Genomic DNA, 14,107 nt, shown 5'->3' on the forward strand with positions numbered 1-14,107 from the left:
TCTAGTATAATGTATTTGTCCAACGAATACCCGTTTATCATCTGTATTTCTTCTTGGTGTAGCAATTTTAATGGCCAGTAGTGTAGAAGGTCCGAGCGCAGCCGAGAAGTACCAAGTAGTGCCGAGACAGGCCGAACCTAGGGCCACACGCGTGGTGCACGTGGAGCACGTGTGAAGTTTTGTACGTCGTGGTGTATAAATGGTAGTCAAATGAAAGCCAAATACCCACCACAACAAGTAATAAGCACTCGTGTTAGATATTTATTCCACAGGGAGATGAGTTGATCAGTTTCTGGCTCATGAAGTACGGTCGGCTACTGATTGAGCCACAACTGCATCCGCTCTTACGCTTCCTCATTTGATTGAAACTGATGTCCACGCATGTCTTTCTTCAGGTCGCCAAAGATGTGAAGCCCACATGGTTAAAGATCCAGGCTGTATGGAGGATGTGGCAGTGTTTCCCAACAAAATTGCTGAATCATAGCCTTTGTCTAATTCGCAGTGTGGGGATTGGTGTCATGATGCGACAGGAAGATTCCGCCTGATAGGATTCCTGCGCACTTTGATTGCATCGGAGTTTTCACAAAGTGCCTTTATAGCACTACACATCGATTGTGGCTCCACACTCGAGGACCTCGATCAGCATAGGACCCCTGCAGTCGAAGAAGGAGGTCGTCATGACCTTACAAGTATTTGTATGAACAACATTGGATTTCATCGCCGGGGGGGAGATGTGGGGTGTTTCCACTGTTGGCTTTGCCATTCGAAGTCGAGCCGTTCGAATGCTGTCAGGAAGAAACATCTTGTTGCACGATAATGTCTGCCCCCACACTATTAACTGGACGTGGGCTATGCGTAAGCGATTTGATTAAGAAAAGCTGCAACATCCTTCTTACAGCCTAGATCTATCACCGTGTTATTTTCACATCTTCGGCAGCCTGAAGTAAAACAAGTGTGGACGTCGATTTCAGTCGGATGAGAAAGTGCAAGAGTGGATGTGGTTGTTGCTTCGTCATTTGATGGTCCCATTGCAATAGGTATTCGTTTTTCATTTGACTACCCGTCATAACGTAACGCTTATGTGTGGCATTGTCCTTGTCGTTTGCAGCCTCTTTGGAGTCTTAACTGAAACTGTGTTGTGCCCGAGTCGTAGGCAGCTCGGCGCTCTTCCCAGTTGGCTGTGTCCCATAGTTGCTGAAAGACACAGCGGTCCCAATTTTGATAGCCAGTAGTGGAAGTAATCCTACATCTACATCTACATACAAACTCCGCAATCCACCGTACGGTGCGTGGCGGAGGGTACCTCGAACCACAACTAGCATCTTCTCTCCCTGTTCCACTGCCAAACAGAACAAGAGAAAAATTACTGCCTATATGCCTCTGTACGAGCCCTAATCTCTCTTATTTTATCTTTGTGGTCTTTCCGCGAAATACAGGTTGGCGGCAGTAAAATTGTAATGCAGTCAGCCTCAAATGCTGGTTCTCTAAATTTCCTTAGTAACGATTCACGAAAAGAACGCCTCCCTTCCTCCTGACACTCCCACTCGAGTTCCTGAAGCATTTCCGTAACACTAGCCTGATGATCAGACCTACCAGTAACAAATCTAGCAGCCCGCCTCGGAATTGCTTCTATGTCCTCCCTCAATCCGACCTGATAGGGATCCCAAACGCTCGAGCAGTGCTGAAGAATAGGCCGTATTAGTGTTTTGTAAGCGGTCTCCTTTACAGATGAACCACATCTTCCCAAAATTCTACCAATGAACCGAAGACGACTTTCCGCCTTCCCCACAACTGCCATTACATGCTTGTCCCTCTTCATATCGCTCTGCAATGTTACGCCCAAATATTTAATCGACGTGACTGTCACAAGCGCTACACTACTAATGGAGTATTCAAACATTAGGGGATTCTTTTTCCTATTCATCTGCATTGATTTACATTTATTTATATTTAGAGTTAGCTGCCATTCTTTACACCAATCACAAATCCTGTCCAAGTCATCCTGTATCCTCCTACAGTCACTCAACGACGACACCTTCCCGTACACCACAGCATCCTCAGCAAACAGCCGCACATTGCTATCCACCCTATCCAAAAGATCATTTATGTAGATAGAGAACAACAGCGGACCTACCACACTCGACAGCATATGCGTGTGCGTTTGCCGACAGGGCGGATCGCGGCGCGCCATTTGATGGAGTGGCTGGTAGCGTGGGCGGTGGTGCTGGTGGGCGTGTTGGAGCACAGCGCCACCTCGCAGCTGCTGGCGCCTCGGCCGCCGCTCTCCCCGGAGGAGTTCGCGGAGCTGGTGGCCAACACGAGCTACGTCAGCCGCTACTGCAGAGCCACGCCCACCGCAGCCGCCGCCGACAACTTCACGACAGACCTGCCGCCCGATAATGACACAGAGGTGAGCCGCCATCCTACACGCTTCCAACTCCTCACTGCTACGTAAAGGGGTTATCAGCACAAGCACGCAGGTCGCTCTTTATTCGTGACGACAGTTGCTTCGTAGTGGGGCAGCGAGAATCATTTAGCTCAAGTACCAGAACTCACGAGCGAGCACATACACTATGTAATCAAAAGTGTCCGGACAGTCCCAAAAAGTTACGTTTTTCATGTTAGGTGCATTGTGCTGCCACCTACTGCCAGGTACTCCATATCAGCCACCTCAGTGGTCGTTAGACATCGTGAGCAGAATGGGGCGCTCCGCGGAACTCACAGACTTCGAACGCGGTCAGGCGATTGGGTGTCACTTGTGTCATACTTCTGTGCGCGAGATTTCCACACTCCTGAACATCCCTAAGTCAAGTGTTTCTGATTTGATAGTGAAGTGGAAACCTGAAGGGACACATACAGCACAAAAGCGTACAGGCCGACCTCGTCTGTTGACTGACAGAGAAGGCCGACAGTTGAAGAGGATCGTAACGTGTAGTAGGCAGACATTTATCCAGACCATGAGACAGGAATTCCAAACTGCATCAAGATCCACTGCAGGTACTTCAAATGGTTCAAATGGCTCTCAGCACTATGGAACTTAACATCTATGGTCATCAGTCCCCTAGAACTTACTTAAACTACTTAAACGTAACTAACCCAAGGACATCACACAACACCCAGTCATCACGAGGCAGAGAAAATCCCTGACCCCGCCGGGAATCGAACCCGGGAACCCGGGCGTGGGCAGCGAGACACTGAAGGTACTATGACAGTTAGGCCAGAGGTGAGAAAACTTGGATTTGAAGGTCGAGCGGCTTCCCCATAGACCACACATCACGCCGGTAAATACCAAACGACGCCTTGCTTGGTGCAAGGAACTTAAACATTGGACAGTGGAAAAACGTAGTGTAGAATCACGCTACACAATGTGATGACCCGATGGCCGGGTTTGCGAATGGCGAATGCCCGTTGAACGTCCTCGCCCAGCGTGTGTAGTGCAAACAGTAAAATTCGGAAGCGGTGGCGTTATGGGGTGGTCATGTTTTTCGTGGAGGGGGCTTGCACCCCATGTTATTTTGCTTGGCACTATCATAGTACAGGCCTACGTTGACTATTTTAAGCACCTTCTTGCTTCCCACTGTTGAAGAGCAATTCGGGGATGGTGACTGCATCTTTCAACGCGATCGAGCACCTGTTCATAACTCACGGCCTGTGGCGGAGTGGTTACACGGCAATAACATCCCTGTAATGGACTGGCCTGCGCAGAGTCCTGACCTGAATCCTATAGAACAGCTTTCGGGTGTTTTGGAACTCCGACTTCGTGACAGTCCTCACCGTCTGACAGCGATACCTCTCCTCAGTGCAGCACTCCGTGAAGAATAACCTGCCTTTCCCCAAGAAACCTTCCAGCACCTGATTGGACGTATGCCTGCGAGAGAGGAAGCTGTCGTCAAGGCTAAGGGTGGGCAAACACCTTATTGAATTCCAGCATTGCCGATGGAGGTCGCCACGAACTTGTCAATTATTTTCAGCCAGGTGTCCGAATACTTTTGATCGCATAGTGCAGTATCCAGACACCTACGTGTAATGTGGAATTCACCGCGGGATGTCACGAGAGATGGACTCTCAGTATGAAAGTAGGCGGGGAATATTGTATTGTCAGTAGTGAATCAGTAACAGCAGAGTAGGGCAGTGAGGAGAGTTTAGATCTTAGGAGTTGGACTAGTCTTTGGATGTCACCTGAGTAATAAAGCCAACAGGGACGCTTCAGTCCTTCTAAAGCTGCCCAAGTCGACTTTAGGTGATGTGATCGTGAAGTGGAAATGCGAAGGAACAACCACTGCTAAGCCGAGACCAGGCAGATCTGATGTACTGGTGGACAGGGCCGGTCGAGCATTGTGGAGGGTGGCAATAAGAATTCGCCCGAAATTAGTGGAAGATATCGCAGATGAATTTCAAAGTGCTTCCAGAAATCCAGCTAGGGAGTTAAAGTGAATGGGGTGCAATGGTGGAGCAGCTCCTCGTAATCTACACGTTTCTGAAGTAAGTGCTAAGCGACGATTGAGAAGGTGCAAAGAGCAACTCCACTGTACAGTCTATGATTAGAAACAAGAAACTTGGATTGATGACATTAATTAAAACTTCCGGGCTGAATTGCCGTGGTCCATATATAAAGCTTCTTCTCCTTCCTGACGTTTCGTTGCCTACTGCGGGCAACATCTTCCGAGGTGAGTCGGCGACTGGCTGCTAGGCACAATGGACGGGGCCCCTCCACTCCCACACCAACGTGGTGACCAAACCAAAAGTTCTACTGCCACCTCCGTATAACATGTTAGTTATTGAATCAGGAGTCACAGGATGCGGGCTGTGATGTTATCCATGCGTCTGGGTAAGATTACTCATTAACATGGTCCATCAGGAGATAGAAAGTGGACGAAAGCGATCGAAGGGTAGCGGTTGTAAGGGCAGAGGAAAAGAAAGTACCAAGGGAAGCGCCAAGGGAAAAAAACCTCGGCGACAGTAGGACGGGTAGTAAGGGCAGTAGCGGCTTGCTATCTGCGACAGGGCATGCAAGGTGTGGTTATGTTAGTGCGAGGTAAGGTGCATCGTTTCCTTTCTCGTTGCTGGAGCACGTTGCGGGGCTTGTTGCAGTTGCTGCGTCCCTGCAAAAGTTCAAGGTCGTTGTACATTAGTGGGCGATCGGTCATAGAACGGCTCACAGAGAGTGTAGGGGATGTGTGTGGTTGGTTTGCGTGCTGTGTACAATACGGTTTCCCTGCGGTTGCCTGGTTTTCGGCGGGTCGAGCATCTGGGGTTACCAGTAGTAGCTGTGTTGCAGGGGCGCGCCAGTACTGTCGTGTTAGCGTGCTATGGACCATAGATGTTTAGTTCCTAGCCAATAGTGTCTTTGGTCTGTTATGCTTCCATCTGTGGTTGTGGTCGTAGTTACCCAGAGAAAGGATAAACGGGTTGCGCGAGTGTCTCGTGTTATTGTACAGTCGTGTGGAGAGTTTTTGGAATACCTGCAAGATGGTATCTAGCAGATATTCCCGGTGAAGGTCCGCGATGCGTGTGTAGCGCGGAGCGTTGCTTATGATTTTGAGTACTTTGTTCTGTATGAGCTGCAGACGGCGCAGGCGAGTGGGCGCAGCGTATCCCCAGACAGGGGCTGCGTACGTCATCAGGGGTCGAATAAGTGTCATGTACATGGACCTAGACACCCTCCCATTCAGTGTGCTATGCCTGTTAAGCATAGGGTAGAGTTGTTTGAGCCTCGCGTTTGCTTTGTTGGTCACGTATTGAATGTGGGAATGTGGTCCCCCCCCCCCCCCCCCCCCCCAGTAGTTTCCGGTCCAGCCAGACACCGAGGTATTTGACCTTCTCGCGTGCATGTAGTGTTATTGGGTTGCAGTGCTGATGTTTGCGCAGTAGCTTCGGTCTTCTAGTGAATAGAACGGCTTCACACTTGTCGACGTTTACTCTAACACGCCATTTCACCAGCCAAGGCTCTGCCGTACTGAGTGCAGTCTGTAGTCGTGAGTTAATGTTAGACGGCTTCCAATCTTGCGTAAGGATGGCGGTGTCATCCGCGTAGATTGCCACCGTCGTGTTGTGTGTAGGTGGGAGGTCGTTAATGTAGAGGTTAAACAGTAAGGGCCCTAGGATGTTTCCTTGGGGTACTCCTGCCTGGATACCATGACGCGTCGATTGTTTGCCCTGCACGTGGGTGTTGAAACTCCTGTCCGTGAGATATGAGTGTATGAGACGTACGAGCCCATCGGGGAACCCTGCGTCGCTGAGTTTGCGTATTAGGCCGTTGAGCCATAGACGATCGAAAGCCTTTTCGATGTCCAGGAACACCGCCTCAGTTGCTTTGTTTGTGTTGTATCCGAGTGTTATGTATTCAACGACGCGGAGGAGTTGTTGTGTTGTTGAGTGGTGATTCCTGAAACCGAATTGCTCCGGTCTCAGGGTGTCGTTTGTGATACAGTGCCTGGTGAGTCGTTTTAGTTTTACCTTCTCAACGATCTTGCTGAGCGCGCTCAACAGACTGATGGGTCGGTAATTTTGTGGGAGGGAGTGGTCTTTCCCCAGCTTCCTGAACATCAGGACCTTGGCCGTCTTCCAAAAGGCGGGGAAGTGTTGGTGTGTGAGTATGGCATTCGTGATGTGTTTAGGTAGTCTACAGCTTTGTCCGTGAACTCCTGGAGGACACGGTTTTGAATGCCATCGTGACCAGGAGCCTTCCTAGCGGTAGTATGCATGATGGCCCATTTGACTTCAGCTGTACTAGCTTATCGGATGATGTTGCGCGCTGGTTGGGCCAGGATGCGTGTGACCTCCTGGTCGGTAGCAAGTGTGAACGCTGGGTCTAAGGGATCCAGATTCGGTGTATGAGGAGTATGAGGGCCATCAGTTCCACTTTTTCTGCCGCAGAATATGCTGGTCCGTCGGGCCCTTGTAGCGTGGGGGTGTACAGTTTCTCCCTGGTGAAATGTCGGGCCAACTGTCACACGCCAGGTCGCGTGGTGCCCAGCCCTTCGAGTTTCTGGTCCCACTGTTGTGTCTTAAATGTTTTTTTTTAATCTTTATTCAATTCATTACATTACATTACTCATATAACCCACTACCTAACTACATTAGTGGGTCTTAATAATGATACAGTTAAATGCAGCTTTTTTTTTATTCTACACTACAGGTACTTCTATTAGTTTTACTCTAGTCTTACCGCTATGGGGTTCTAAGCTACTTAATCTAAAGAACTACATGCTACCTGCAGCGTTACAAGTGTGCCAGTGCTACTATAAACCTACTAGGTGTTGGCCCGGCCCACTGAGCTAATCCCAGTGGGCGTGCCCCTGGCACTGGGCTGGCCTTTAACTTCTTGTCACTGCAGTCTATTCTAGATATTATACTATCTTCTACATCTAAACTAACTACATATGTCATGATTGGTGTGCGGTCTATTCCGGTGTTTTGTACCCCCCTCCCTCCTAGTCCAAGGTAAGGCGGATTCCAGCCGTGTGACGGCTGGCCAGGTCCCTACCCGGCGGTACAGGAAGGGTGCACGAAGTCTAAGTCGGTGAAAGTGTTTGCCTTTTACTGATGGTTGTCCCTTAGAAAGTTCTTAAGTACTTTCTTTGATATTACATCAGTGAGAGTATTTAGGGTGTTGAAGGTGTTTTCGTGCCTTAATATGTGGTACGTGTCATTGTTCGGTAGCTGTTGTCGTAGATCATGGGCTACATCATCGAAGAGGCGGCACTCATACACCACATGTTCTGGGGTACCTTGCACAGCACCACAGTCACACGCTGGTGTAGCCTGCTTCCCAAACCGACATAGATATGTTGGGTATGGTCCATGTCCAGTAAGAAAGTGCAGCATTCCTCTCGTGGGTGTGAAAAATGTGAATTTTAACAATGTTGTATTTTGTCCCGGATTATACTCTGGAGCCTGTTCATGTGCTGTTTGAAGTGCTGGCGCCTGGTACGCTGCCAATGTCTCCTGAGGCGGTTGCTCATTGAGATAAGGCCCAGGATCTCCTGGGGCAGGGCAGCGCTGTGTTGTTGTGGTGCGCGGATCGGTATGGTGTCGGTTATTGCGTCTTGGACGGCGCTGGTGAGGGTTTCAACTGCCTCATCAATTTGAGGTCTCGTTAATAGCGTGGGTGGGTGGGATGCGACTGTCTAGCGTTTCCTTGAACAGCGTCCAATTCGCGCGCCTGTAGTCTCCTGCGTTGTTCCATGTGCTGCAGTGTTTCTTCAGTGTACAGTATAACGGGTTGGCGGCTGCTAGGCGCTAGAGGTCCCGCTTATATAGAGCTCTTATATGGCGCCACCACTCATCACGTGCTTTCGACTCTAAAACTATCTCTGGCTAGTGCCATCTCTCTCGATAACAGGTAATCGATTGTAACTTCGTTGGTGCAAATTCGAACGCCAAATGTTGTCTAGTTTTAATCCTTCTTCTTTTTTATTAAAATTATTTTCGTGCTTGTAGATCTCTATAGCTTCTCTATATAAGCGGGTATAATAATGTGAGGTCCTAGCTATCACGTTTGTCTCACTAAATTTTATTTCGTGATCACCGTCTTTGAAAACGTGATCCGCCACAGCTGATTTGTCAATTTGTCCCAATCTACAGTTCCTTTTGTGTTCCGTTAGGAGGGTATTAACCCTACTTTTAGTTGTTTCAATATATACCATGCCACAGCTACACGGAATTTTACACACACCTGGGGTAGCTAAGGGGTGTCGTGCGTCTTTCACCGATCTTAAACGTTCACTAATTTTGTTGGTAGGTCGAAAGATTGTCTCCACTTGAAACTTGGCCACATCTTTCCCAATACGGTCGGTGATGTTATGAATAAATGGAAGAAAAACTTTTCCAGCCGACGGTTGTTGTTGTCGTGTATTTTCGGACACTTTTCTTCTAGGGTGGAGTTCTCGATCATCTCCTTGTCAGTGTACCCATTTCTCTTGACAGTCGTTCGCAAATGGCTTAATTCATCTTGCAAATAAATTGGCTCACAGATGTTATTAGCCCTGTCCACTAAAGTTTTTATGACTCCTCTCTTCTGCCTAGGATGATGATTCGAATCCTTATGTAGGTAACGATCGGTGTGTGTGTCTTTCCTGTATACCTTGTGACCTGAAGTCCCATCTGCCCGTTTAATAACCAATACAATCAAAAAATTTAGTTGTCCATTACTCTCTTTCAAAGACGATGATCACGAAATAAAATTTAGTGAGACAAACGTGATAGCTAGGACCTCAAATTATTATACCCGAATGTATAGAGAAGCTATAGAGATCTACAAGCAATAATAATTTTAATAAAAAAGAAGAAGGATTAAAACTAGACAAGATATGACGGTCGACTTTGTACCAACGAAGTGACAATCGATTACCTGTAATCGAGAGAGATGGTACTAGCCAGAGATAGTTTTAGAGTCGAAAGCACGTGATGAATGGTGGCGCCATCTAGGCGCACTATATAAGCGGGGCCTCCAGTGCCTAGCAGCCAGTCGCCGATTCACCTCGGAAGATGTTGCCTGCAGTAGCCAACGACGTCAGGAAGGAGAAGAAGTTTTATATATGGACCAAGGCAATTCAGCCCAGATGTTTTAATTAATGAAGACGCCGGCCGTGAAAACTTACATGTTATGATTGGATTGATGAATCACGCTGTAACCTGTGGCAATCTGAAGGAAGAGTTTGGGTTTGGTGAGTGGCTGGAGCACGTTACCTGCCATGTATAAGTGCCAACAGTGAAGTACAGAGTGGGTAGTGTTACGATATGAGGGTGTGTTCCGTGGCTATGGTGTGGTCCCCACCTTTCGCTTGAGAAAAGTCAGTATACCGAAGGATATGAACACATTTTACAGCATTTTGTACTGTCTATAGCAGAGGAGCTGTTCGGTTACGATGACTGATTGTATCAGATTGACAAACATCTATGTCATAAAGCACTGTTTCTGAAATGGACCAACATGCCCAGTCTCGACCTGAATCCAACAGAACACATCTGGGGTGAATTAGAACGTCGATTTCGATAAAGACCCCAGCGTCCAACATCACTACCTACTCTGCTTTCTACCCTTGAAGAAGAATGGGCTGCCAATTCTCCACAGACTGTCAGACGGAGGACGCACCTCACATTAATCTCCGCCAATAGATATCCGCGTACTTTTTCTCAGGTAATATACTCGTAGTGGAAAGGAAGTCGGCAAAGTGTGATAATGGATGACGTGCCTGGAAAAAGGCACAGCTCACACCCGTCTACGAGAAGGGAATTTGAAGTGATCCCCAAAACTTCCGTCCAATATGCTTGACACCGATTTGTTGTAGAATCTTAGAACATATTCTGAGCTCAAACATAGTGAGGTGTCTTGAACAGAATGACCTCCTCAATGCCAACCAGCATGGACTTTGAAATATCGATCATGTGAAACCCAACTCGTACTTTTCGCTCACGACATACTGAAAGGTTTGAGTCAAGGCAACCAGGTAGATGCAGTATTTCTTGATTTCCGAAAAGTATTTGACTCATAACCGCCACCTACGCTTATGGCCAAAAATACGATCATATGGGGCAACAGTTGAAATTTGTGACTGGATTGAAGACTTTTTGGTAGAGACGACATAGCATGTTATCATGGATGGAGAGTCATCATCGGATGTAGAAGTAACTTCGGGTGTGCCCTAGAGAAGTGTGTTGGGACCCTTACTGTTCATATTGTGTATTAATCATATTGCAGACAATATTGATAAAAAATCAGGCTTTTTGCAGATGATGCTGTTATCTATAATGAAGTTCTATCTAAAAGAGGCAGCATAAATGTTCAGTCAGATCTTAATAAGATTTCAACGTGGTGCAGAGATTGGCAACTTGCTCTAAATGTTCAGGAATGTAAAACTTTGCACTTCACAATACGAAAAAACGTAGTATCCTATGACTATGACTGTAATATTAATGAGTCACTGTTGGAATCGGCCAATTCATACAAATATCTAGCTGTAACACTTTGTAGGGATGTGAAGTGGAATGGTCATATAGGTTCCATTGTGGCTAAAGCAGGTGGCAGACTTCGGTTTGCAATCAGTGTACAAAGGAGATTGCTTACAAATCAATCATGGGACCAGTTCTAGAATATTGCTCAAGTGAGTGCGAACCGTATCAGATGGGACTAACGGGCTATATTAAATGTATAAAGAGAAGGGCGGCACGAACGGTCACAGATCTTTTTAATCCTTGGGAGAGTGTCACAGAGATACTGGAGGAACTGAACTGGAAAACTCTTGAAGAGAGACATAAACCATCCCGAGAAAGTCTATTAACACAGGTTCAAGAATACGCTTTAAATGATTAGGCTAGGATTATACTACAACTCCCTACGTATCGCTCATATAGGGATCGTGAGTACAAGATTAGGGCAATCACTGCACGCACAGAGGGTAGTCAAACAATAATTCCTCCCGCGCTCCCGCGTGGAAGAGGAAGAAACCCTCTGCCATGCACTCCACGATGGTTTTCAGAGCACATATGTAGATATAGATGTAGAAAACTGCATACATGGTAAATACACATTTGATAAATACATTACTTCCTTTCATGACATTTTGGTCTATCATTTTCTTTTTCTATGGTTTACAAACAACGAAGTCTCAGACAATAGCCACACTTTTCTTTCGTTAAGAACGTATCGACACGGAAAATTTTTGTGTGCTCCTTACTCAATTTATGGAAGCAATTTCTTGAACATATTATGGAAGCAATTTCTTAGACATTAGTTGGAAAATATTATGATGATTATTGCGATATATTCAAATTTTACGATGAATTCAATACAAAATCATTTTATAAGTCTATTATCAAAATTTGTTTTACGTTCCAGCTTCCGTCTTTATTTTTTTTAACGGGACATCTGACTATAATCCCGAATCTTCGTTCGTAATTGAGCTTCTTAGGTTTTTATGAAACCTAGATAATTTAACTTAAAAAAAACGACAAGAGTAAGAAATGCATAAATTTTTGTAATTTTTGCACGTCAATGTTCAGAAAGTATAAGAGGTGTGAAAATAAGCATTCCCATTTCAAATAGTTGTCAGAGTGAACAGGAAATACTTCATGAATGTCCGATTGCATTTGCTTGGGAAATTACTTCAGCTAACACCAAACCGCGCATATTCCTAATAAAATTAAAAAGTAGTAGCTTGAAATTACCGCAGCTGGATCTAATCCGGCTTATTCCCAGTTTGTCCACGAGAATATGCGTTTCCTTTGTTAACATTCGTAGAACGTCTACCTTCGTGGTTGTAGTTGTGTAACAAACAGAACTCGATTGTCAACGAGTCTTACGAGCAGTGGGAACTTCGAGACCTCTCTGCGCCGTATCTCTGCCACCGGGTCCTGTCCAACTGCACCTCTTGCCTGCAGGTATGCGACAGTACGACGACTAGTATACGAGAAAGTCTGGAGTCTGAGATGACCAGCTCTAGTTATGTGTCGCTTACAACCCTGGGGCCACTTTCACACTAGAGCTGCTTGTTTGCGACCGGTGTGAAGGAGAAAGAGCTCGCATTAATAGCTCAGTCAACTAAGACCAAAAAATATCGAAACTAGGGTAAGAATTCGTGTAGTCACAAGTTTTTGTAGAATGGTAGGGATAAGTGTCAAGAATAACATATTAAACATGCTGACTGTTGATGTGTGAGCATGGGGTGAGATGGTGTTTAAGTGTCCCTTTTTTAGGTTTTTCTTGAAAATGTCGAAAGCCACTGCATCTGGCGAACGTGTTTCCCAGTACGAAATTAGACTAGACTTAATTTTCTACAAAAAGGTTCCTATTAACTTTTTCTCCGGGACTAATATTTTCTGCGTTGCGGAGGATGGAAAAATCGCAGATTATTAAAAACAGCATTTTAATGGGGTAAAATTAATGTATAATATTAAATGACTTTGACTGAGAACAAATGTTAAATTTTATAATACATCTAACATCTGCAGTACAGGCATTTTAAGGGATAAATAATTGTGTTCTGAGGATGGAAAAACGGGGATGAATATTGGAAGTGTGAGGGAAGGTAGCTCGCCTGATTATGGCCACGCACTTTCGCGGTCTACAAAATGAAGAGCGAGCAGGTGATTTCCCACTCCGTCTACCCCTCTAGGTCACAAAATGCAACTACAGGGTTTCTCAGCTCGCCTTATAAATCACTGGCGCCACTGTGTGCAGCCATGCCCAAGGCTGTTTATTTTCCACAGAGGGCGTTAACACAACATAGAATACAGATATGAATTACTAAATATGCCAACGCAAGAAACGGATATGGATAAAAGCCGGGCAAATCTCTGCACACTGTTCTCAAATGCTAGAGCGAAACTGATTCTTAGTCGTTATGCATGGCAGCGTAGTATTCTTCTGGGAAAAGCAACTTGCCCCACAACGAGTGCTGCTCCCTTTTCAGTTTGGAGACAGACTATATTTCCTCAGTCTTTCTTGTCCAGTTCTCTTGCGTAGATACACAAACTATTTTCACTGAGTTCGAGTTTATATATTGGAGTTATTTTCGGTTTATTAAGAGAGTACTTACTTGCAGTTGTGAAGTGAGCTTGCGAGGTGCCGCAGCTAGCAGTGTGTTTAACACTAAATCCTTCTAGAATCTTCATATGGAAATGATGCTCTAAGCCCCCCCTTCTCTAACTCCGACTTTTGCTGTTGCACATGGTTTAAGAAGAAACGCGAACTAACGAAAGGCAGGCTGTCCAGATCAGCGAGAGCTCAGTCTTGTAAACTACCCTGACCGAAAAGCGAGAGCCAACACCTCTCAAGAGCACCCGTACAAGCCGAACACAGAACATTCCCGCCCCCACGACAGTGGTCGTGGTTAAACGGTCCAATCAGCAACTCGAAAACCGGCGGAAAATTCCACTCTACTGCCGACGCAGTACTATTCCACCAATCGAGAGACTTGGCGCCAATTTCTGCACCGATTTTGCTACGTCACGGAGCTATCCCCTGAGCAAGCCAATCACAGTTATGATTTTGCAGAAAACGCGGGAATTTGCGCACCAAGACTGCCTGGGAACACAAGTCATTCCCACGCCTCGCTGGTAGCCCGCCAGAAAGTGTTTTCACTAAGTTTCTGCAAAGTAACGGAAT

At 46.2% G+C, this 14,107-nt stretch overlaps 1 protein-coding gene across 1 annotated transcript in view; it reads left to right on the forward strand.

Annotated features, from left to right (window-relative positions):
* LOC126152346 (uncharacterized) overlaps positions 1-14,107 on the forward strand; it is a 349,747-nt gene that overhangs the window by 314,973 nt on the left and 20,667 nt on the right. Inside the window, exon 3 of the mRNA XM_049916001.1 lies at positions 2,172-2,410. Within this exon, the coding sequence (XP_049771958.1) occupies positions 2,172-2,410 (239 nt within the window). The remainder of the gene's footprint in view (positions 1-2,171; positions 2,411-14,107) is intronic.

The sequence above is a fragment of the Schistocerca cancellata genome, chromosome 2 (assembly GCF_023864275.1).
Source record: "Schistocerca cancellata isolate TAMUIC-IGC-003103 chromosome 2, iqSchCanc2.1, whole genome shotgun sequence".
Taxonomy (NCBI): Eukaryota; Metazoa; Arthropoda; class Insecta; order Orthoptera; family Acrididae; genus Schistocerca; species Schistocerca cancellata.